We start from the raw sequence: 26,991 nt of genomic DNA on the forward strand, positions 1-26,991 counted from the left end.
AACCATGCAGAGAAGCTTAGCCGCTCTAGTGCCCAAGTGATATTGAAAGGAGGCACAATGGGACATTCAGGGAGCAGCACATGCTACCCTTGTACAAAAGTATACTGTGTGCTTTCGCCTATTCCTGCCTATCTGATACTAGTTGATACACATGGTGGTTGGGGCTCTGCCACCTCTCTCATTTACCCCATGAAATTCTGTCAGGGTTAGGGCTCTTGCAAGCCCTTTGTTCAGAGAGTGAATGCAGACAAACCATGGTGACCCCAGCAGAGGTGAACTGAAGAAAAAGGCTTCCCTGGAACAATTTCCTCATGACACAGCTGGGGCCATCACTCATACTGGCCATAATGTGCACATAAAGAAGTAGGCAAACAGTGGATTGTGAGTACCTTACATAGGAAATTAAGAATGAAACAGGTGCAAAAAAAAGGTACCAGGCTTTCCAAACTGCAAATATTTATCTAATGGGGGCTCTGACTTTTGCTGGAGCTATTAAAAAGTAGACGTTAAAGGACATCTTTAATTATTTGTTTATAATTAAGTCAGTGCGAATGGGTGTGTAAGAGCATTGCACCCACCCCTCAGGTGTGTTTGCACTTCTCTGAATTTACGGCGACTCTTCTAGCAGTTTCTCTACTGGTCTCTAGTGATTCAGCCCTATGGCCAAATCACTCACAGCACATATAAAACACAACTCAAGCAGATCCCTTCCGGGGGTGTTTAGACCAACACCATCTTTAAGTACTCCTGGCCATGGTAGCGGGAGGTGCCCCCAGGGCTTCCTCTGTGGAGGTGCTGGCCCCAGCTGGGCCTCTTCACAGTTCAGATCACTTTCTTAGGGTTTATTGCTATCTAAGTATAAGCCATTTCCCCACAGCTTGGCCCACTATAACAGGGTCCAGCATGGGGACCAACATGTCTCTTTAACAAAACTTTCAATTCCCCTGGCCACATTTGCCACAGCCACAGCCTTTACCCCCACTTTAGGCTCTTCTATGTTCAGGCCCAGCAGCCAGCCAAGAGCTTTTTTTCCTGTCCACTAGTCCTGGCAAGCACTGAGCTGTCCATGGTGCTACAGTTCTCTTTAGCCACAGAGCTGCCTGCAACCCGCCCCCACCCCCTGGGCACTGGGACCCTAGGGAAACCATTTTCCAGCCAATGAGAGCAGCTGAGGTCAGACGGGGGCAGAGGCTGTGTGCAAAGGCCTTCCTCCCCACTCCAGGGCATGGCACAGAGAGGAACATGGAAGGAACAGCCAACCACTTTGAACTTGGGGCTGTGGCAGACAAGGATCCTGCCTAAGTGTCTGGTTGGGCTGATGTCCAGAAAGTGCCTAGGTAAGTGCCTCCCAGCCAGACCCTACATCTGGCACCCCACACCCCTCCCACATACCAACTTCCTGCCACAGGTCACCATCCAAACACTCTGCACCTCAGTCCCAGGTCACTACTCCCTCCCAGACCTTGCAACTCTCCTCACCTGTCCCCAGTCCAGAAACCTCTCCTGATCGCATATCCCCTCCTGGATGCTGCACCCGAATCCCATGCCCTGGGTCATAACCCCCTCCTTAACCCAAATTCCCTCTTTGCCCTTTTGCACCCAACTTCCGCCCCAGACCCAGCAGCCTCTCCATAAAAAAGGGGGCCCTTGACAAATTACCAGAATCTTGGAATGATCCCTCATCAAATATTATTCCCCACCCCTGCTTTAGCCAAGCAGGAGCACCATCTGAACTCCTCTGATTCAAGCAAAGAACTGACAAGTGATCTGAACTGTAGCTTTTTTTAGTCCAACCTGAAACCTGTGATTGGTTAGTCCCTTGCAGCTTCCCCCAATCAACTGCTTTCCTGCACAGTTGTTCCAGGTTCCTTGGAGGTTGTACCTCCATTGCTCCTTTCTGGGCAGGAGTGTGACAGGACTCAGAGGCCTCCAATATAGTGCACGTAAAATGAAACCCATTCGGCATTTCTTACAGTACATGAGCTGAAAATTTACTATTGTAACAAAAGGAATGTGTGCTATGTAGGGTAACAGCAGCCTGTGACATTTTTTTCTTTGCTGCTTTTCACAAAAACCTTGATTACATACTGAACTATTGTATTTATCTAGGCCAGTGAGTCTCAGCCAATGGTTAAGGGCCCCCTGGGAATCTCTGAGCAGCTTTCAGGAAGTCTACAAAGCATGTCTGGTATTAGCCTCGCTACAGCCCAGGGCAGAAAGCCAAAGCTGCATCACACAGTGCTGCAGTCCAGGACCCGGAGCCCTGCTAAAGAGGATTGAAGCCTAAGCAACTTAGCTTCTTACGGTGCTCCTGTGATGTGGGGCCCTGGGCAATTCCTACGTTTGCTACCCCTTAATGTTGGCCCTAGCTTTTATATGCAAAAAAAACGTTGTGGCAAGGGGTTGGTAGACATGGAGTGTCTGTAGCACATTGGTGGGGAAGCACTCAGAACAAAAATGGTTGCGATCCCCTGATATAGACCCAAGTTTCCAATCTTTTGACTGAAGAACAACAAGAATGTTTAAAGGTCTGGGGAAGGTGAGCTATGAGGGAAGACTGAAAGAACTGGGCTTGTTTAGTTTAGAAAGGAGAAGACTTAGAGGGGACATGATAGCAGTTTTCAAGTACCTCAAAGAGGGTTTCAAGAAGGAGGGAGAAAAATTGTTCTTCTTGGCCTCTGAGGATAGGACAAGGAACAAGGGGCTTAAACTGCAGCAAGGGTGGTTTAGGTTAGACATTAAGAAAAAATTATACCTCCCTACAGAATAATCTTCCAGAATAATTTTGGCATTATTTTGCTGTGGTTAGCTGTGTACCTTTGTACTTTGAGGGGAAATCAAATATCATGAGGAAAGATGAGAGCATGACAGAATTTAGGTCTTTGTTGTGAGTTCTTCTGTTTTACTTTGTTTTCCATAATCTTTTGAGTTCTTCCTATTAACAAGGCCTGTCTGCCCCTATGACATGTGCCAAATGCCAATCAAAAATCTATTAAAACAACTATACAGTTACTCTGAATGAAAAAAAGGCATTTTACGCCAGAAGGCAGAGCAAGGTCTATGGGTCTGTGAGTTACACAATAGCCCTTTAATGTAGCATTACTGCACATAAACTGGAGTCAAACATGTTGAAAAACTGAGTATGGCACGTGTACAACATAAAAATGGATAAGGTAGATAGAACTTGCAGAGCACATGGAAGAGTACCAAGTGATATTGATTGGATTGGTTTGAGTATAGCTTACTCAGCCTCCATCTACTTTACCACAGAAGAATGACCATGCAGAGTCAATCTTCCGGGGCACTGTTTTGTGCATGCACAAAATGGCACTTTCTTGGGTCAACATCAACCCTGTAATTCCTTGTGAGCTGTGAGGATTAAGGAAGCTCAAAGGGAGGAGTGCTCCCATTGACCTTCTTCCATGAAGGCAGGCATAGAAGTCAACAGCTGAAAAGTTGATTTCAGCTATGCAATTGACATAGATACAATTGTGTAACAGCCATTGACTGCTATGTGTAGTGTAGACCTAACCACAGACATGCAACACTAGTTCTGCAAACTCTACAGCATTCTTCTTAGAATATACCAGCTAGGCATTCAAGTGTTAACAAAACAGTCTCTGTGATACTTGTGTAACTTCCCACAGGCAAACTTGAACCTGGCACCACTGGAGCTTAGTGCAGGGGTTGCTACAGCTTGAGCTAACGGGGAGTGGGGTCTCACCTCACACTGTAGAGGACACTTATTCTTTCTCTGTAGATACCACTAGATGGGACAGTTAACCACATATGGTTGTATAGGTTATACATGCACCATGAATTTTATACCAGTATCCATGCATTTTACAAATTATTTCTTTGTATTCTCAGTACCCAATCCAGGGCAAAGCAGCTTGCCTTCAGGCAACATTTCTTCTTAAGTTACTCCACACAGGCTCATAAAACAGCCTTTTGACCTTGGGCATGGTGCAACCTCATTCTCCTACTTCAAATCTCTCCTCAAAATTCACTATTTCCCAACAGTTTTTAGTCACTGACCTCCACCAGACCCTGTCGATACTAGATCCCCAGATGAAAATATATTACACTATCAGAAATAAACAAAATCCAATGAGCAGCTTTGATAATATCATATGAGTAATAAGTCTATCTGATCAAATTTTACTGTTTTACACTCCCTCTCTCTTATGCTTTTTCCTCCTCCACCTTGTAATTTTAGTCCTTTCCTGTGTTAAGTCTCAGGTAGACCACAAACTTTTTAGACAGGGACCTTTCATTTGTAGATGTCTGTATGTACCATGCATCAGATAGTACTGTATAGACCTATACTTAATATGGGTTACACTAAGTACATTAACACAAAGTGGTAAAAAAAAATCATGAAGGCTGTCCTTTATTTAGTTATGGACAGTGCTTTTTTCTGGAAGAAAAAAAATGGTGCCGGAACTCAAGTCTGAGGATTCCTCATGGGGTTAGGGTGTTCAGTTTTAATGCCCTGGTCCCACACTGCTGCAGAACTGGCGGTAAAAATTTTTCTGGTGTTCTAATGCAAAAAAGGTGCCTGAATACCATTCTGGTGCATTGTGCCAGAAAGGAAAGGCAAAAAAGACCTCTGGTTATGGAATAGAAACAAGCATGGCAGTAACAGCACTGTAAAAGTTTTCCCCAACAATGTGGCACAATTCTGATTTCAGAGGTGCAAATCTGGGGACAAGTGTTTCATACCCATTCAAATAGTGTTGGCTCTGCCAGGATTACCAATAGGCAGCCAATCAGCACAGTTAGTTGTATGTGCTGTGGCCTAAACACAGGTGCAAGACCACCAGAGCTGTTTACATAGTACACTAACATTTGATACATAAAATTGAGATGTTCATTAAAGGGTGGCTCTGTTGGAGTCATGTCCATGGTCACCTACTTTTACTAATGGACTGCATGATTTCTGCTTATACATGACCTACTTTTCTAGGCCTCCATTTTAATCGAAAGCTTCAGTTTAGCAGCAAGTGCAATATCGGTATTCAAGGCATTTTAACTAGTCATCTGAGTTCCATATATATTTCTACATATACAGCTGTTTTACTATGATTTGGAAAGGACTGTGGTTCCTTTAACAGGCGTTTGCACATTAAAATGAAGAATTGGGCAAACAGCTACAGGTAAAAAGAGTGAGCTACTGTGAATATAAATAATGGGAGTCACTGAAGACTTGACGCAATGTATGCACTTTTGAAAATTCAGCCAAATAGGGTATACGCTGAATATTAAACCTGTTTAATATTCAGTGGTTTAAATTGAACATTTTATTTACAATTTAATTTTCTGGAGATTCCTATAAACTACACAACTATTTCCTTTTTCCATGATATGTTTTAAATCAACTGACTCAGCTGAATTAAGATTCTTCTGGAGAGCCACTGCCAACATACAAAGTTTGCTGTTTGGTGTTTTAAGTACAGGTTGAACCTCTCTCATTCGGCACCCTTGGACCTGGATCACTGCTGGATGAGAGAATTTGCCAGATCACGGGAGGTCAATATTGTCCAGCACATTATCAACACTTCCACTGCTTACTTGGGTCTTAGGAGACATTTACGGGTAATGTTAGAACTAAATAACAGTGGCTATAAACAGACTTTATGGGACCATGGGAGACTTCGCCACACCCATGATAAGTGGTCTTCAGCTAACTAAAATCAGACTAGCCTTTACTACAAAGTTTTTGCAAATAAGCATCTGACAAATTTCCGGGTATGTCAAAAAAAACTGTGACTAACATTTTTATTCCCAATGTTAGTGCTTCCATTTAAGTACTTTCTGCATGTCCAGTCTTCAGAATCTGGCGTGCAGTGGAAAACATGCTCCATTTTCTTTTAGAAAGAAATTTTAGAAGAGTGTATTCCCCCCACCACCACCGATGTCATTTCCTACAGTGGGTTCAAGGATTTGGCGGGAATGGGTGAGCAGAGAGAAGAGGGAGACAGCGGGGAAGGTATGGGACAGTGAGGAGGGGGTGGGGCCTAGAAGGATCCAGGCTGGAGTATGGGCGAGGCCACTGGCAGGGGAGTTTGCCTCCCCAAGCAGCAGCTTTATCCACTGTGCATGCAGCCAGCAATCTTAATGCTGCTATTTTGAAATTGGTTCCTTCAAACTGAGCTCACAAACCATCCACTTTACCTTCCTAAATTCCCTACCTATTCTTCAAAGGCATGAAACAACTTAACCACTGGAAGTACCTATGATGTTACTGTCTCCAATAACTTTTCCATTAGAGATTTCTCTTTTGTCTTGTAAGAGCCATCATTTACAAGGATGCTTGTGCAGAATGGCTTGGGAAGGACAGTAACAAGTAAGAGATGTCAGTCCAGTGATGCTGTTTTCTCTTTCCCCCCTCCTTTTGTTGTCCACAGAAAGCCAACGAGGACACACATGTCGGTTTTGTTGACAGAACTGACTTCAGTTAGTAGATGCCTGCCCTGGTAGAGTTTTCACTCTGCTGCCCTGCAGGCATTCGCCCCTTCCCTTTCAAAGCTTTGGGCAGTATCTGGCAGCTGAGTGCACTGCTCCATTTGAGGAATAAAGAGGAGATCGTTTGAATGCTCCTGTTCTGCCCTGTACTAGGAGCACAGCCCAGGCAGACTGCTGCTGCAGTGTGAGGGAAACATGCTGCTCTGCTGCCTTGATGTTCCTCAGCAAGGAAGATTCACACAGCTATTCATTATGCCACACCCACTCCTGGCAGCTGGGGATGTTTTGGGTAAACTTGGAGAGAATCCCAAGATGCTCAGCGGTCAGCTCTGCCTTTCCACAACGCTGCACTGCGGGATACATGCCCACAATGCACTGCTCACACTGGCGATGATGGTGCCCTCAATGTGGTTGTGATCTGTGGACAGAGGGAGCAAGTGTGAACACCTTCTGGCAAGTTTTGTTTTGTTGCTTGTTGGGTGTTGATATAAGTTTTGTCGGCAAAATTTGGTAGTGTAGACAAGGCCTCAGACTGATGCACTTTCAATAAGTTTCATGCATTTTCCTCCTTACAATGACTTCAACTAGTTACTGCAAGTCTGCCAATGAGAAGAATGAGATACCTTCTCTTCTGTTGGCAGAATCTAGATATACTAAACCTGAGAAAGCAAACAGTCACCAGACCGTAGAATCAGAGAAAGGAAAAAAACAAAAGGAACACATTAGTTTAAAACTCAAAATAACGTCCTTTGAAAGGACATTGGGATTACATAGTCCTGACAGTTTTTCAGCCTGTAATTGAATATGGATTATCTTTCATTTGAAACAAAGCACAACCAGACAAACATACACACAAACCCTGACAGAATGTCTCTGCTGGATTTGCTAATTAATATTGACCTTTCCAAATGAGTGATGCTTGTTGTAAGAATAGAAGAGAAAGACACTGTGTTCCTTTGGTCTGGACTTTACATTTGAGAAAATATTTTCTGATTGCTGTTTCTGTCCTCCTGGAAATATGATCTATGAGGCAAGGGGAAAATATTCACATTGTGTGTGTTCTGAGGCAGCTGTAAAAGTAGGTTCACTGCAGGTGTGAGCTGTGAGGTCACATGACATTCAAAAAAGGTCAACGTAATCAGAGGTCTCACAACACTTCACTCTCGTGTTGTTAAAGGTTTGTTTTTTGTATTATAGATCCAAATTTGGGTTGTTGGAATATGTTGCTAATGTGTGTATCCATTGTTTTATCAGGTATCATCATTTTATGTAATCTAGATATAAAAATGTGCTCATGTCTTGGTAATTTTACTTCTCATAAATTTCCTAATTAGAACTGACACTTAAGATCTATAATGCCAATTTCACACATAGTGGACCCAATCTTGTAAAGGGCCCTTCTTTGTGCAGAAACTTCAGTGAGCGTGATCTTGTGGGCCACCTGCAGAGTGGGGCCCCAGGATTGGTGTAGAGTACTTTTGTGATGATAATAATTTAAAATAGATAATGAAAATTTAGGACTGCTACTGCAGAAATATAGTTATTAGCTGTGCATCTTTGTCCTTGATTATGCAAATATATTAAAAAAAGTAAAAAGAAAATGTCTGATGTATGTACTTGCGGCTAGGAAATAGTGTGTGTATATATATATATATATATATATATATATATATAAAATACCAAAGTTCACCCAAATATTTTATGATTAAAAAGGTGTTCCATTAGTCTCCCCAAAAACATACCCCCCAGTCAGAGCAAATAACTGCTCTAACATTTAGCTAATTATTCAATCTTTTTATTGCAATTTAATATATTTAAATAAATTGTCTTTCAAATTTCCATTTTTCATTCAAGATGCCATTTAAGCAGGGAAGAAGATTCTTTCTTTCAGTCTTAGTCCCAATCTCCAAAATGTATGTATTCACTTGAGTATATTTACAGAGTAGTCCCATGTGTCATTAACCTCAGTGGGACTAGAATCCTAGAAGATTAGTCCAACCTCTTACTCCAAGCCAGATCAAGCACCAACTAAACCATCTCAGCCAGTGCTTTTGCAATTGGGCCTTAATGACTCAACATTAAATGTGTTTATGAATCTTAGCAAGACTGCAGTTTAACAATGCTCTCTTTTTAATATTACCTCATCCCTTCCACCTTTGCCTTACTTGTGATTTTTTAGTATTGCTCTTCATTAGCAAACTCCCCGGTGAAGCAACATTTAATATAAGCATCTCTGCAGTGAAGCTCACCTTATTGATCTTCATGTATTGATCTAGTTCAGCTTTCTTGCACTGTCACTTGCATATTGTGACAAGTTGCAACAACGCACTGTGGAATATCAGAGTAAAGCAGATTCTTAGATATTGATTTGATGGTTTACATTTAAAATTCATAGTGTCTAGCTGTATTGATAAAATGTCTTGCTTTTATTCATGGGTCACTAGCTAGAGGTATACTAGTGTGTGTTGGCATTTTCAGTCTAAAGGGGAGAAGTATTTTTGAGGAAATTTTACCTTTTATCACGTAAGGCAGGGTAAATGACATAAAAATGAAATTAAAATGCATCCCTCAGAACTGATTTTTGATATTTATGAATTTCACCTAAGTATTTGAATTGAGACAGGAAGGGCAATCTGTGAAGATTAGGGTTAATCTACTATATATTTGAGAGCGTTTATCTGTTCAAGAAGTCCTCCTCAACTGTTAGAACTAGGACCACCAAATTTGGTGCCCAGCTTCCTCTTAGCATAACTTAAAGCAAGGTAATGGTTTGGTTGTGCCAGGACAATGGGATGTGCCTGGAATGGGATTGTTTCTCATAAAATGGAAAGGGAGAGCTGTAGAAGATTTAAATGTATACAGGCCGGATTATCAGATATTATAACCCAGTGTGTTCTGTACGCTGATTTAATAGCTGAGGCTCTGACCCATATTGTACGTTTACATCTCTTTCACTCAGAAGATTTATTCTGAAGTTCTATAAATAATATTTAGTTTAGAGAGTTTAGCAGAATCTTGGTTTGGCCTATGATCCTGCAGCAATAGATGTTCCAAGGCTCACCTCTCTGTTATTTAGAATTATGTGACATAACCATTAACCTTACTGTTAGCTGGTTTAAGTTTATTAGTATTTCAACTGTAGAAAAGCCTGGAAGTTGGCACCAGGTTCCTGGATGTTCATTACAGCTCTTGGCAGAGATTGTTCTGTCTACGTCTCTCCTTTTAGTTCTATGAAAGACTAGTTTAATTTTGTTCAGTTGACATTTCTTTTGTCCTAGCAGTATACCATTTCTTTTGTATGAATTAATAACTGTGTAGAATAGCTTCAAATAATATGTCACCATTACCTTTATATATTAAGGAGTTATTGTTTTAACTTTACAACAGAACAGTCAGTACTTTGAGTAGTATTGTTAATATTTCCGTTTTAACACTGTCTTATAGCAGTGCCTTCATGACTTTATGCCAGTTGAGTCAGAAGTATCAAGGACAGATGCTCTGTCTTTGGGGTAAAGTCATTCATTTCAAGAAGCATGAAGTGTTTCACCAGGTCATTTGATGACATCATGAATGTTTCTTATTAACTATTAAGATATACAGTGAGCTCTTTCATACCCAGCAGCACTGGGACCAGCAGGTTACCAGATACTCAAATTTTCTGGATAATAGAGAGTTATGCCTAACAATGCATAACACTAAAGAAAAACAAGAATAGATATTAAGAAACAAACAAAAATGTGTGCAGAATATTTCATTTACCAACAACAGTAATATTGTACACTGTAAACTTGTACTGTATTTGCTGTATTTATGTGTATTTTCTTTCACTATAATGTACTTATTGAAAACATAACTAAGACAGAGTTTACTATGTGGTTGCATTGAGGGACGATTGTACCCTTATACCGTTAACTGCTCTTGTGTCTATGTGTGTGTCTGTCTGTTTTAAGAATCATGAATAGATAGGTTTTGACATGTCAGAGATGAACATCATGCAGGGAAACAACAGTGGACTGATTTTCTGTTGTGCAGAATACACTGGGGCTGTGTCTAGACTAGCCCCCAACTTCGAAGGGCGCATGGTAATTAAGGTGTTGGGAGATGACTAATGAAGTGCTGCGGTGCATATGTATCACTTCATTAGGCTAAATCTCCCCTGTGGCAACTTTGAAGTGTGAAACCTCGAAGTGCTGGCTTGCAGAGTAAAGGGACTTCAAAGTAGCGTGAGTGCTTCGAAGTACCCATGGCTGACGCGTGGCTACACACAAGCCGGCACTTTGAAGTTGCCGCAGGGGAGATTTAGCCTAATGGAGTGCTGCATGTGCACCACAGCACTTCATTAGTAATCTCCCAACACCCTAATTACCATGCCCCCTTCGAAGTTGGGGGCAGGACACAGTCCCTAGACACAGACTGATTGTAGTAAGAATTGTCTATGCCAAACACAGGAAACATTCTGCGGGAATGCACCTTTTTAAATATACTTCATTAGTGTCCGAATGACGTTTTGGCTGTTCTTTGTAAAGAACACAGGTTACTTCTCAAATACCCACTTAATTCCAGTCTGTTCTATACACCAGAATAGGAGCTCTCACTCATGGTTTCCATAATGGAAAGTGCAAATTACCAGTGTTGTTTTGTAGGACCACCTCCCTTTCATTCCCAATCACTTCACACTTCTGTTTCATCTACAGTGATTGCATAAGTGGAAAATAATAATTGGGAAACAACATATTTTGGCTGTATTTTACTTTAATTGAGCATTGGGAAATAAGGAGGAAGAATCAGTGCCATCTCTCCACATAGCATCAACTACAACTTTGTGGATCACCTATGGGCCACAAATCAGAGACTAAAAAATTCTGCACTAGTACTCCCTGGTATCTAAAATGTACGTATATTGAATATAAGATGGAATAAACAACTCCAATGTGCATATTTTATTCTATTTTAGCAATTAATATGAAAATAACATTTTTAAGGTAAGCACACAAGAGGGAAGAGTTAGTCATGTAGTCAGCATTGACTTATGGAACTCATTAACATTTTAATGATTGATTTCTTATTACATTTACATGATCATTAGACTTTCTTTCATTTAATACACATGATGTAATTATAGAGGAGATTTTTCAAAGGTATAAGTAGTGATTCAGTCTGAATTCAGGTACCCAAGTTCAATAGATTTTAAACATAACTCCAGCTTGTGCCTTTGAAAATCTTCTCTTAAACATCCTCATATATCTTTACAAAATATATAACTCTACAGGGAATAATATGTTAATGTTAAGCATGTAGTAGGAAGAGAGCCTGAGATATAAGCCCTTTTTTTAGAGCCCTGGTATGAGGCCTGCACTAAAGTAGTGGGAAAACTTTGCTGATATAGAGCAAAGTTAGAAAAAGTCAGGCTATGAGCAAACAGAAGCTTGCAAGTTCAAGATTCTAGCTAGAGTAAGGCTGATTTTGCAGAAACACACATTCATAGGAAATGAAATCACAGAGTACTCATACAAGCACATTCCAAAAGAGTGGTACCAGAACATCCCGGTATTAAAGGTAGAACAAAAAGTTTCCCAAAAAATAACAGGAACACACTGACCCCTGCTAAAAGATAAGGTCAGAGTGACAGTGTAATGATTAGAAATGATTTGATGAACCAAACGTTCACAGGGAGATGGGTGGTAACTAGCCATATCGGGGGCAGTGTGTAGCTTGTTTGTATAAAGATGTAAAAAAAGTATCTTTCTGGGTCTGGATGAGGGGGAGAGATGGAATCTTCTGCCATTCTGTGATCTGAATCCAGTCTTATGGATATACATGTTGTAGGATCCTCATAGATTCTGCCAAGTGCTGTTCCTGTTTTTATCAACAATAAACCTGATCTGGTGCCTTGTACTTCAAAGGTTCTTGTGGTCATTGGGTGGTCCTTAACTATTGATCTGCTAAGTAAGTGAGCTGTCCTCTGTAGGAATTGTAATTCTACATAACGAAACCACGAGCTAGCGGTCCGGCCCCCACAGCCCCTCCTTGCAGCCAAACATCTAACAACGAAGGACTTCTGAGGAAAATCCCAAGGTTAATATTTCACAAATAACCTCAACTGTGCCCCATTGTACTTCTGTGCATGCCACACAGTCTGTACAAATCACAACACTAGTGTCTCATTCACTGTGCATTTTGGATGATGCATCTTATGAGGATATGGTGAAAAAACCTTATTACATAGTTTACAAAATAGTAGGCGATTGTGTAATGTAATGATTGTATTTAAAATTATCACAATAAAGTAGATTAGTATATTATCAACAGAGGTGATATTGCATTGTAAATGAAAGTTGGTCTGACTGAATGGCAATATTGTTGACGAAACTAATGTCTTTGTAGGTTCAGCTCCTGCAAATCTTACCAGCAGGGGTTGTCCCTATTCATATGTGCAAACCCACTGAACCCTTGAGACAGAACTGAGCCCAAGTCCAAACCACTGAAAGGCAAGCTGCAGTGGCATTGTGTCACATACACTGACCTATATTTTCTCCTATTCTCTGACAGTAAGGACCCTATGGAAAGGAAAGAAATTTGTATTTCAACTAATGAAGTTTCCTTTTCTTAAAAGAAACCAACATGATTTTATGCTGCAAATTGTCTACGGGCTTTAGGTGGGCAATATTGTGGAGTACATCCCTCAACCCAATCTTTCCCCTTTCTCCACTCAATTTTTCTGTGAAAATGAGTACTGGTTTTTAAATTTGTAGCAAGAAGCCAGGGAGACGGGAGGGGGACTGGAAGAGGTTCAAGGTAGAAGATCTTCAGTGAAGCAACATTTCAGGGCTAATGCTCTTTGTTTATTCTAAAAAAAGTCCTTGAGCAGTGTTAGCAGAAGGTAATTTCCTCTGCCTTTCTTTATCATTTTCACATAACAGCTGCCTTACGAGCTGCAGAGCCTGGGCCTTGAGGTTTCCTGAAAGATGGGGGTTATTTCACACAGCCACTGCTCTCCCATGTACATAGTTTTCCCAACTTCTTCCTGCATATGATCCCCTACGCTATGGCAGGGAGTGAGATTAGTAGAATGGAGACAAAAGGAAGCAGTGGGAAACTATTTGGCTTAAACCCCCAGTATCACTTAGGCTGGGTGTACACTAGAGGGTTTTGTCAACAAAACCCAGAGTGCAACCAGATTCCCAAGGTGTTCTGTCAGCAGTAAATCAACAGAACACAGCACTTTTGTCGACAGTCTTATCCTGCTCACCACCAGGCATAATACCTCTGTTGACAGAAATCTGGTCTGGATGTTCCAGGGGGCCCTCTGTCAACAGACAGGGCTTCCAGGACACCAGGCAGTTGGTCATTTTGTCTAGAGAGCGGCTGGGCAGTTCACCTGCTCTCTGTCAACAGAGTGGAATGCTCTTGCAGTATCTTCTGACAAAAACTTCTGTCAACGAATTGCTGTAATCTAAATATAGCCAAAGATAGGAAACCAACCTTTTGTAAAATATGCATTTCCTGCAAGACATAGCAAATTGGTATAACTGCATCAGATAAATTCATCATTAATGATAGCATTACCTCTACTATCAAGACCATATTTAAATGAAGGTAATGTTAAATGAAATTTCAAGTGACATCTGATCAGTAATAATTGTGTTCATCACCTTGAGCAATAGCTTGCAACTGGACAATGAGCTTTATATAATCAGTACTGAAAAGGACGGAGCATGAAATTTATTCTCTTTAGAACTGAAGTTAAACGTTATCAAAGTTATTTAGTAATTGCTAGAGATTTACAACTTAATTTTACTCAGCATTTAGCAAAATTCTAGTTCCAAGTCCAAGTTTAATGAGACTTCTCTTGCTATGTAAAAGTCAGGTAGCTTTGCACTCTTCTGACCTTGGGCTCTACTGTGTGCTAGGCTGGTCTCCCAATGTGAATTGAAGAGGACCAAAGGCTGCTTTACCTTACGCTGGTGCTAATGACACCAGCAAACTAATATATCAGGCAGAGATGCCCAGGGTGTCCGGATGCCCTATCTACTCCCTTTTCACCTAGCAAATCCTTATATCAGCTGCACACAGGGGAGTCGAAGAGGTCACTAAACTACTCAAAGATGCACCCTATGTGGAGCAATCATCCTGGGGCTGGTTATTCTGCTTAACAGAGTTGCTTACAGCAGATCAGGGCTCCTAAATTTGTATCTCATAGAGCTGGAAGGGTCCTCGAGAGGTCATCAGGCCCGTTTCCCTGAATTCACAGCAGGACCTGTCATCATCCCTGACAGGTTTTTTTTTTTTAAATCCAACCTGCCACAGACCCTTGAAAAGCTCCTCAGTGATTGAGCGCAAAACCCTGGGTTTACAAGGCCAATGCTCTAACTGCTTAGCTATCCCTCTCTCCCCGCATTCAATTTCCTCTTATACAAAAAAAGACTGTGACTATGTAACATACTAGAGAGTATAGCAGTTCTGATCTAACTCCTGTTGAAATCAGTGGCATAACTTAGCCAGAACTTTTAAGATGAGAAATGCAGAGGAAACTCATCACTGCCATAAACGAAAGCACACTTGAGTGGCTTTTTTTTCTTTCTTTCCTGGTTTTAATAACAACTTTGCATCATAATTAGGAGGATGAAATTTCTGCCATTCACAATACACCATTTGGACAGATTAAAGGGAAGAGGTGTGAGAGATGATAATTGCTTTGTGCTTATCAGATTGCTGTGGAAAACTTGACAGGATAATTACAAAATAGCTACCGTACTGAATGCCTTGGCACATCTTTAGAGAGCTGTTTAAAGGTGTTCGTTTACTCCCTGTCTGAAAAAGTTTTTTTTCTTTTTTCTTTTGATGTGATTCATTGTCATTTAGATTTGTTGCATGTGTTCTAATACTGAGAGTCTATTTTCATGTGCAAGGGATGGGTGCATTTCATTCACCGCCCAAAAAGAAAGCGGCCTGTCCTTTTCTGAGTTACGCCACATACAATCAACTTTCTTATTTTTCAGCATGACAGTATTTTGATTCTCTGAAGCTGTAATTTAGCTGCTTTGAATTTTATTGAGAAGTAAGGTCTTGGTGGACTACAAAAGTAATCACACACAAATGCATTTTAATTGGTGTTTTAAAGGGTACAGTGAGGAGAAACCTACTGTACTTATCTAAATGCTTATCTAAATTCTTATCTAAAATTCTTTTCCTCAGTTACTTGCAGGTATCTCACTACATACCTAGGTATCAGACTAGAAACTTAATCTGCAGAAAAAGTAGGGTTAAGTGGTTAGCATAGGCATCAGGAGACCCAAGTTTTCTTCCTGATTGTGTGTGTGGGCACTTGGGCTATTAGTTTTTATTTTACTCATTAACATTTATGTCACTCAATTACTATAAACACTTGTGGTTGGCACGTTTCTGAGTCCTTATGCCTGCAAAAATCTCCACAGTATTCTAACTACCTTGCAATATATATTTCCTAAATATCAGCAGTTTAGCAATACTTATTTAGTGCAGTACAGTAAAACCCCTGCTTGTGCAATTTTGACTTGCACATTACTTGAATTAATGCCAGGCGACATCATGAGTGGCTGGGAGCTGGAAACCAGGCGGCTCCTGGCTCCCCTCCAATTGCAGGAGCAAAGAAACTGACTGATGCTGCTGCTCTGGTCAGTTTCCTGGCTCCCCTCTGCTTGGGAGAGCCAGGAAAGTGACCAGGAGTGGTGGGGCTCTTCCAGCTCCCCTCCACTTGTGGGAGTCAGGAACCTGACCAGTATAGCAGCACTGATCAGTTTCCTAGCTCCCACAATGAGGGGAGCTGGGAGACAGGCTGCCGCCTGGTTTACTGTTGCCCACCAGTCCCAGGAGCTGGGAAAATGACCAGCGCAGCAGTGCTGGGCAGTTTCTCAGATCCCACAGGGAGGGGAAATGGAAGTCAAGCTGCTGCCTGCTTCCCTGCTCTGCATCAGTCCCAGGAGCAATTTGCGGCTTCCTGTCAGTCCCAGGATTAGCTCTGGTCAGTTTCCCAGCCCCCCGACTTGTGCAAAATTCGATTTGCATGTGGTTGTTCAGGAATGCAACCTACATGCAAGTCAGAGGTTTACTGTATTCTGTCTTATGACATCTTATGATAGAGGGTCATCGCTGTCTTGGGCCAATTTATGACCTAGGGTCACTTATTGGTTAGTTGCTTCTGTCAAATCTCTAGGCCTTAGGCCTTGGTTTAGCTAAGCTGTTGTCTTATAGACTTTTGACTTGTGGGCTCAGTGTTACAACATTAAGACTTACATTTCATGTTTATATCTGAAATATACCTGATATACTTTATTCTTAGCTGGAGGTCAGTCTTCAGTTTCTCCATTTGTGAAACAGGGATAATAATACTCCTTTGGAAAATCATGTCAAGCCCTTCAGATGGAAGAACTGAGTGCACTAATTATTATTATTTTCTGTACTGCGTATTATATTTGACTAAGTGTAACTCTTCATTTTAGGTCAGCATTGTTCAGAGAGGCCATTTGAATAGATGTTTAGTACCTACCTTCCCTAGGCCCATTTGAAAATCTCTGCAGGATTAATGTTTTATTGTATTTCAAGAACACCAATTAATAATAAATACATCTCCCAGTGTAAGCAGGTTTGTAGCTGGTGAATAATGAGATGGAAGCCTTCTCCAGACAAACAAGTTGCAAAAATAGATATGATGATTCACTAACTAATGCTGTTCCACCTATGTAACTACTGAACCAGCTGGTCACCTCATGTCAGGCAGCATAGGGCTGAGCAGTGTTTTTGGATAAAAGTCTTTTTTTGCCAAAATGCAGGTTTGGGTCAACCAAAACATTTTGCCAAAATGCAGCAAGTTTACAAGATTGTTTCAGTCAAGAACATTTTGTTTTGACATTTTTAAATGAAACATTTCTGGCTTTTTATTTGAAATAAATGAGCTTTGAAACTTGCTGCAAACTAAAAAAAAGCTAAAATTGTTTGTGTGAAATAAACATTTTGTTTCATTTGGTATGACTCATTTTTGGTGGATACAAAATAGTTCAGTTTTAGTGTTTGGCTTGGCCAGAGAACTGACTAGTCAGTTATTCGCACAACTTTTTATGGACATGAACAATTCCATGCCATGTTTTGCAGGATTGTGACTAATATCCATTTAATACGCACCTTTTCTTGTGTTTAAATGGAAAATTTGTTTTATTTCCTGTCCTTAGCTCTTTTGCAGGGCAGTACAAATACAGAAACCAAGAGTTTCTGTCGATGTTGTCTTTAAACACAGAAGTGATTGTACTTCATTGGTAGATGAAATTATTCTTATGTGTATAGTTTTGGTAAACAGTTTGGGGTTATGCTGAATGGAAGGCAGCACATGCACTTACTCACATTATAATATCTTTAGGTCAGGATGGATATGTCTTTTTTTTATTGTCCTTTCTAGAGTACTGGCACCAATGGGGTCCTGAGTCTTACCTTGAGCTCCTCAGCACTAGCAAAATATAAACACTAATACGAAACTATTATTGTTAATTCTAAACCGACATTGTCTGTATTCTGCTTAACTGAGCCATTGTGTTTGTTTCGTTCAAAACTGTCAAAGCCTATGTTCTAAAATGTGAATCTTGTATTCTGATTTAAATGAAGAAATTAATAACCAGATCATTCATTTTATAGGGTATGGATTTGTAGCTTTAACGGTATTACTTCAAAAGAGAAGCCCAAAATAAAGAATTGAATAAACATTTTTGATATTCTAATTTCCTTTTCTCTTTTTCTTTCAAAAACAGTGTTTGAAGAGCCAGAAGACCCCAGTAACAGATCATTTTTTTCAGAAATTATCTCTTCAGTGTCGGATGTTAAATTCAGTCACAGTGGCAGATATATGCTAACAAGGGATTACCTCACTGTAAAAGTTTGGGATCTGAACATGGAAACGAAACCTATAGAAACATATCAGGTAGATGTTTGCTATGTCTTAAAGTTCAGTGCTATAAAAACATCTCAATATTCCAGATGTATTCATGGTGCACTGCGCTTATTTTGAGATGAATGTTACAGAAAAATCACTTTAAAATGAATAGGAGGTATGATTTACTTGAGCATTAAGTATAGGGGTGAGATTAACTCTTCTGGAGTCAGAGGAGTTATAACAAAGCTGAATTTGGCCCTTAAAACCACTTCTCTCAATATCAAGGGAAATCATCTGTTCAGTTCTGCATCAAAATTTTCATTATGTAACTGCACAATTATTGGTTGCAATGAACATGCAGGTTAGACTTTTCAAGAGTGCGGCACACTGGCCCACCTCTGGTCTCATTGAAATCAAAGAGCACTGCACCATTAAATTAGTGGGACCAGGATTGGGTCAGTGCCGAGTGCTTTTGAAAATCCCACGCACAGATTTCTCCCTAGAGTTCTGAACTGGCTTCAACCTGAAAGAAAGCCTTGTTAAATCATGATATTATCACCACTATGGCTACGTCTACACGTGAAGCCAACATCGAAATAGCTTATTTCGATGTAGCAACATCGAAATAGGCTATTTCGATGAATAACGTCTACACGTCCTCCAGGGCTGGCAACGTCGATGTTCAACTTCGACTTTGCGCGGCACCACATCGAAATAGGTGCTGCGAGGGTACGTCTACACGCCAAAGTAGCACACATCGAAATAAGGGTGCCAGGCACAGCTGCAGACAGGATCACAGGGTGGACTCAACAGCAAGCCGCTCCCTTAAAGGGCCCCTCCCAGACACAGTTGCACTAAACAACACAAGATACACAGAGCCGACAACTGGTTGCAGACCTTGTGCCTGCAGCATGGATCCCCAGCTGCCGCAGCAGCAGCCAGAAGCCCTGGGCTAAGGGCTGCTGCCCACGGTGACCATAGAGCCCCGCAGGGGCTGGAGAGAGAGCATCTCTCAACCCCCCAGCTGATGGCCGCCATGGAGGACCCGGCAATTTTGACGTTGCGGGACGCAGATCGTCTACACGGTCCCTACTTCGACGTTGAACGTCGAAGTAGGGCGCTATTCCGATCCCCTCATGAGGTTAGCGACTTCGACGTCTCGCCGCCTAACGTCGAAGTTAACTTCAAAATAGCGCCCGACGCGTGTAGCCGCGACGGGCGCTATTTCGAAGTTAGTGCCGCTATTTCGAAGTAGCATGCACGTGTAGACACAGCTTATGTGAGTTTGGCCAATGCCAGTCAAACTTACATGAGGTGACCCAATTCAGCGTTGGAGCCTGCGATTCTGCTGACTTCAGCCAATAGCAAATTTGGGCCCTTAAGGCTGTGCCATCTGGTAAGAAAAATCTGAGTTTAAAATATTCTGGGTTTACTCATATTGGGACAAGTGTACCTCCCAGAAGTCCTTGTTGCAAAAATACAATGGGGAAAAAGCTGTCAAACAAGCTGTTGCTTTACTGTGTATGTCCCAGATCTGAGGTCAGTGGAGATAAAGCCCAATGTTCCCTGCCCTGGGAGCAGCTATGTAGGGTTTGTTTTATTACTTGCCTGAACTCATGGTAACATTGAATAAGAACCCAGGAGTCTGGCTTAGCAAGAGTGCCAAATCCCAGAATGGTAGTACAGGTTGAACCTTTTTAGTTCGGCACGCTCTTGTCTTGCAGCATCTGTGGGTCAGCATGATTTTAGTTAGCTGGATGTCCACTTTTCATGGGTGTGGCCAAGTTTCTTGTGGTCCTGTAAAGTTTGTTTATAGCCACCAGTCCTGGCTGTCAGCATTCTATGCTGTTATTTTGCTGTAATTTATCCCTAAACATCTTGTAAGAACTCAGTAACTAGTGGAAGAGTCGATAATGCTGCTAGACAGTATTGATCTCCCATGGTTTGTCAAATTCTCTTGGTTGGCATCTGTCAGGTCCTGAGGTTGCTGGACTAGAGAGGTTTAACCTGTATTTTGAGTGTTATTTACCTTTTCTCTTTAACTGCACAAGCAGCTTGTACAGACTCAGGTTTCTGGGACACATTCTGTTAGTTGCAATAGGAGCTGTATAGCTAAATCCCATATTAACTTTTAAAAATGTGACTTTATAGTCCTGTAAAGCCACGAAACAGACTTTCTGCAGTAGCTTAATAGCCCTGATAGTGATAATTGTGTTAGAGATTTTGGTTCTTATGTGAAAAATGATGAGGCATGGGGGACATAAAACAGCATTTGGTATATGACAGCCAAGTCTAAGATTTTAGGACTTCAAGTAATGTATAATTTAGCATATAAGTTAATGTTTGTCTTGAGTGTGACATCTACTATTATCTCCTCACATACGAAGCTTTGAAATAAACTGGCCAGGTTGAAGTCAGCCTGACACCTAGCAGTAGGGCCAATTAAAAAGTTGTATTTCTCCATGTAGAGATGTGAGAAATGAGTGAAATGTAAATTTTTCAGTACTGATTGCAATAATGAGAAGCTTATAAAAAGACAGAAATTTTTTAACTAGGTTTCACTGCCTTTTGTTAAACAATAGATTGTCTTCTTTTCCAGCACTTACCCACAGTAAAAAGGATAGCGATACCATGGATAAAAATAAATGCTTTGCAGCTGACAAAACAAGGAAGAACACAAGTGATTTATGAGAAGATGCCTCATAGGACCCCAAAACATCCATTATTAGGTTTCATAAAATTCAGGATATTTTCAGCAGCCCTTTGTCCTCTTTTAACGGGAAAATATGATTCTGTATTTTATAGAAAAGAGAAATGTTTGAAAATGATACTTTTTAAAATATATTTTTCTCATGCAATTATTATGCCCACCAGGGCACATGCACACAAATGTCTGGCCAGCAAATGCAAATTAATAAAGAAAAATTATTATAACCTTGTCATGTACTCTGAAGGCTGGAATGGAGACCCAGATTTTTGGATCTGTGCATTTTTGGACACATAGATACGTGTACGTATAACTCCAGCAAATGCACAGGTAAAGATAATAACTGTGGGTGGAAATTTGGCATGTGCTTGCTCACATACAGTTCTGAAAAACTGGGCTTGGTGGACTGCCTCTGCAGATTATGCCTTCCAAACGCAAACAAATAACAAAGAAACCCCTCTGTACAAAAAGGAAAGTAAAACATAAGATGATAAACAAGAAAAATGAGAAAAAAATGAGCTACATCACTTCGTCAAATGCGTCAGAACTCATGTGGCAGTTCTTTATTATAGTGTAAAAAGATGTCTCTTCTATGACATTAATATTGTTTTAAAGCATGGTGAGTCATCATGAGGATACCAGATGTGTTTTGAGAGGCTAGCTCTGTCATCCATCAGTCTACTGCATCTGTCTGCCCACGTTGCTACTATTTTGTGTCTACATTTTGTCCTATTTTACATTAAGCAGTGCTGTGGACAACCATTGTAAAATTGTGTTCTCCATAGGAAGAATTTAAGGCAATTTTTATCCTCAATCCCATCAATGATATTCATTACATAGTCCCAATATTATATTGTATTTTGACCCAGTCTTCGTAATGCAACTCATACTAACGTTGCTTATTTTAACAAATGCCAAGTTCTCATAAGCCACAGCTACAAATACATGCACACTTCCAATACACTTTGTGCAGGACTTTGCATTGCATTATCTTGAAATTATTTCCACTAAATAAAGTTAAAGAAAATTATATCCCTCTAACATAACTCTGAACTGTTCCTTATTTCTCTTCTCCATTTCCCTCATTATTGCAAGAAGGAATCCACATAACATGTTTCCATTTCATGCTCAGTGACCAGCCTCCTGCCCCCACAAGAGGGTGGCCTACAAAAGGTCTCAGGTGTCTGGAATCAATGGGCACTAGAATTAGCAGAAAGGAGGGCGTCCTCACAGCTTCTCAGAGTCAGCCCAAAATAACTAATATTAAAACTCCCTCATATTAACTTTGCTCACTTTTGGTAGCTTGTCAGATCCTGTCCTCTCTGTGTCCCCCTCCCATCTCCTTTTTTGAAAAACCACACACTGTCTCTCTTCCTTTCCTTTCCTTTGATTGCATCCAGTCCATCTACCTTCCCTTCCTCTATTGCTCTCATGAGTTCACCAGTTTACCTGCTTTCCTCCTATTCCTCACATCACCTATATACGACTTGCTGTTAGGGAACTGTTGAGCATAATGTTAACTGCAACTACCATGGTCTTTTACTGCAACCCTGAGCCTTTTTAATTTACTAGTTATTTATGAGAGGATGCCTCTATTCAGGCTTAGCCATCCCTAGTTGTGGTCATCATTGTATATTACTGAGTGTCTAAATTTGGACTGTCGATGAAGTGTCACATACACAGATGGAATGGATATATTTTGGAGGTAAGGTGAGATCATTGACACGAAGGGTTATCACAGGAGATTTTCCATGAAAGTCAAGAACAGAGATATTTTAAAATTGCTTCCTCGACAGAATTTAGTTTCTGGGACATCTATTTCAGAAGTTCTCTTGTGTGGTTCTCTGGGGCTTGATCACCTTGCTGTTAGCAACAACCAAACTTGACCATGTTTGTGAATAGTGTCAGTATGAACCCAAAGAGGACAAGGGCCTAATGGCAATAAGTGAGACCAGTGTGCCTTTTGTCATTACCATGCCTGCCTGACGTAATGTGTTCCAACAAAAGAGCTCCTCGTTGTTTCCCCAGAGCATAGAATGTCTAGGTAATTCTCTCAAGTGCTTACATATCCAGATGAGCGTCGTTCCAGAAAAGAAAATTCTGGTGGAAATTCTTTCTGAATAGTTTCTATGGAAATTGGAACATTTTTCACAGATGGCAAGGTAGCACCTACGAACAATATGTGGACAATAAAAATCCAGTTTTAGCATGAAACCACCATCAAAAAGGGGGGGAGCTTTACCTCCAGAATTCACTAAGCAGTGGATCAGTTTTATCATCATAATAAAAGCCAAAGTGTAAAAATGAAAGAACCTTTATTCCTTGTGATATTAGATGTTTTTTTTTTAAATCTTCTAATGCCACTGACCTCACTGGTGCAGGGAGGAATGAAGTCTTTGTCAGGAATCATCCATACTACTGCTGTGCTGCCTTGGGAGAGGCCAATATGGCAGTGATCTTGGTAATGTTAGTGCCTGGTTGACTCTGGCATATGGTTTAATTAACTGATACAATGGGTGCCAGTTTGGTAACCTCATCTTTAGGATAGTTCCCCATTCTGTGAATGGGAGATGATAGTGGGAATAAGGGGCAAATGTTCAAATTTATAACAAAGCAGATTTTTCAGTTATCCTGGAGGCGATCAGTGTGAGCAAGAATGAAAAGTAAGGTTGGACTGAAGCGCGGACAAATGAGCACTGGCATTTATGGACAGAGTATCAGCACCTTGATAATGAGGCATTAAAACCTTCAGAAGGAAGAATGAAAGTAGAGGAAACAGAATGCACTGCCTAGTAGGGGCTTATTTACAGTTACTGAGCTGAACATGCTTTTAAATGGGTGCATCAGTCACAGTGGACAGGTGGCACATGAAAAAGATGGCAGAAAAAAAGAGCATGGAGGCTGAAAATGGTGATGCAGGTAGAGATTTGAGCCCACTGGGTACTACGTATATCATATTACTGCAGCTTCATCCTCTCAACATGCCTCAGCCCCTTTTGTCAATTTCTTCCCTGTGCACATTTTTGTTCTGGGCAATCAAGATATTGATGAAAGATCCCCATTCCTTTAACACAATAGTATTAACGCAAAGAATCCCAATCTTGTAATACAGTTAAAATGTTAGCAAATGAGGCAATGATTTAGTCACCTCAGAGGTGAGTTATAATTTGGGAATCCTACCAACTTCTGCTGCAAAAGTCCGGTGGCTATCAATAAAGGGAAGATGGAATCATCTCATTATAAAGGATAAATGAAGCATCCACCAGGAACATGCACCACAACATGCAACATTCAGTAAATGCATTTAAAGGTGAAATATTCTATCCACATCTCCCATGTGTGTGTTAGCTATTAGGTAAACAGTATGTTCTGCTGACATACTGTAACTGATCATATAAAGTATAGGGCCTCATAACTCTAGTTCTGAAAATTGATCCATGACAGAAATGTATAACCCATAAAAATTGAGTTGATTTGCACGTTTGTTCACTACACTCTATCGTGCAACTGTTGCAAACAGTTCTACCCTTAATAAAACTTGAGTGAGCTAGCCAGACAAAGCAGTGAAACCAATATTAAAATATCTTGTAGTAAATTCTAGGCTGTTGACCAGAAGAAGAGGATGAGCATGAGCTGAGAATGCCACAGGCAGGAAAGCCAAATTTAGTGCTGTCATTAACAGACATAGTTTCATGAACTTCAGTGGAAGGGTACTTTCTTAGGTCAGGACTAAATTTGGACCTTATGGTCCATTACACTGATGTGGTACATCCTCAGAAGTCATCTAGTCAACTTTCATATCAGAAGAACTAGTTGGTTTACAGTTCCTGGTTAAAGATTAGGAATGTTGTAGAAGTTACTAGAGGCAATCAAGACAATAAATTGGATGACTAGGTCTTGTGTAGGCAGAAGTCTCTGGTTCCTTATTTCAGTGTTGGGGGCTAAGAACATTTTACAGAATTTAAAAAAAAATAAATTCATTGAAGGACTGATGCAATGCACATGAGTTCTGTCCCTTGTTCCCTCTCTTTTTTAACATCCATGGGAGAAATAAATTTTGTTATGTGCACCAAGGCATGTGTGCATCTCGGTGCTCTGCTAGCCAGCTGGGCAGCATCTGAATTTCTGATGAGTGGCTGCCCAAGTGCTTAGCTTACAGGGAACACTGGTTCTGTCCTCTTATGTTAAACTTGCACTTCGTAGAGGTAAGTAGCATAAAACAAGATCTTCCATGAATCTCACCTGCAAAGCATGCAAGATAAGAACTCATGGTTAGTTTTCAGATCTCAAGCATAACCACTGAAATTAAGTAACTAGAATCAGAACTATAAACAAGACACCATGTACTTTATTTTTGAATTGCTGTATAATATAATACCACTCATTACAGCTTTTATAAACAGAACAGGGACACTCTTTCTCTCATAGCTCTAAGTGTAAATGAAATTCTATACAGATCTTGGATTATGATTATTTAAATTAGACCCTTCATACTCGCATTAGCTAAATTTCAGAAAGTCACATGAAAAGGAACCAACCAGGTTTGAGAGGTAATCTACAGTATGTGCAGAAGAGCACGTTTCCTGCTGCAGGTTGAACCTCTCTAATCTGGCACCCTCAGGACCTGACTGGTTCTGAGTGAGAGAATTTGCCAGGCCATAGAAACTCAGCATTGTCTAGCAGCATTATCAACACTTCTACTGCTTACTGGGCTCTTAGAAGACGGGTAAATTACAGCTAAATAACAGCACAGAACACTGAGAGCCAGGACTATGGGCTGTAAACAAACTTCATGGGACCATGGGAAACTTGACCACACCCATAATAAGTGGCTGTTTAATTAAAATTATGCCAGATTACAGATGTTTCTGGATGAGAAAGTGCTGGACTAGAGAGGTTCAACCTATACGTTAATTCTATAGCGTTCCTTGAATTGAACTGTGGAAAAGCACTGGCATCTTGTTTAATAGCCAGAAGTACTCTCAAACATTGTAAAATTGTGTAGGATATATTCTGAAACAAAGATTTGTAAAAACTGCACTGTCTTTTTGTGTTAAACAGGTCCATGATTACCTTAGGAGCAAGCTGTGTTCCCTTTATGAAAATGACTGCATCTTTGACAAGTTTGAATGTGCATGGAATGGATCAGACAGGTAACCCAGGCTTATGTCCATCACTATTTTAATTTAGCTGAGGGGCTGCCATATAACAGAGTGTAATCAAGAAATCATCTGTAACTTGTGGTTACTGTACCTGTCAAGTTACATTTCTGCATATCAATGTCCAATCTGTTGTTGTTGTTGTGCCTTTTCTCCTTCTTAGCCATGATTTAAGACTTTTTATTTGTCACAGAGAGCCCTTGGGAGAAAATCAGATTCCACTCATTTTCACCATTAGCACTGAAATGAGCAGCCAGAATCAAAAGAAAACACAACTTTTATTTATTTATTTATTTATTTTAAAGAAAAATGTTGATAACCCACCTGTAGGGTGGGTCTACACGAGCCCCTTCCTTTTGAAAGAGGTGTGCTAATCAGCGGGTTTGAAAGATGCTAATGAGGAGCTGCAGTGAATATGAAGCGCCTGATTAGCATAGTGGCGGCCACGGCAATTTGAAAGTGCAGCTTTTCTAATCGCATGCCGCCCGTGGAGATGGGACCTTCTGAAAGGACCCCCCCGCAGTTTTTGAAATCTCTTATTCCTATCAGGTGTTAGGAAGAAGGGCTTTTTAAAACTGTGGGGGGGGTCCTTTTGGAAGGTCCCATCTCCATGGGTGACGCGCGATTCGAAAAGCTGCACATTTGAATCACTGCAGCCATCATAATGATAATCAGGTGCTGCATATTTATTGCAGCGCCTCATTAGCATCTTTCGAACCCGCTCATTAGCATGCCTCTTTCGAAAGGAAGGGGCTCGTGTA

General features: G+C 40.7%; 1 protein-coding gene across 6 annotated transcripts in view; it reads left to right on the plus strand.

Moving 5' to 3' along the window:
* Positions 1-26,991, plus strand: part of PPP2R2C (protein phosphatase 2 regulatory subunit Bgamma) — a 214,807-nt gene that overhangs the window by 170,860 nt on the left and 16,956 nt on the right. For all 6 annotated transcript variants that reach the window (XM_074992459.1, XM_074992464.1, XM_074992463.1 and 3 more), the window contains 2 exons: positions 18,243-18,412; positions 26,133-26,224. In XM_074992459.1, coding sequence (XP_074848560.1) covers positions 18,243-18,412; positions 26,133-26,224 — 262 coding nt within the window. The remainder of the gene's footprint in view (positions 1-18,242; positions 18,413-26,132; positions 26,225-26,991) is intronic.

This window comes from Carettochelys insculpta, chromosome 4 (genome assembly GCF_033958435.1).
Source record: "Carettochelys insculpta isolate YL-2023 chromosome 4, ASM3395843v1, whole genome shotgun sequence".
In the NCBI taxonomy this organism is placed as follows: Eukaryota; Metazoa; Chordata; order Testudines; family Carettochelyidae; genus Carettochelys; species Carettochelys insculpta.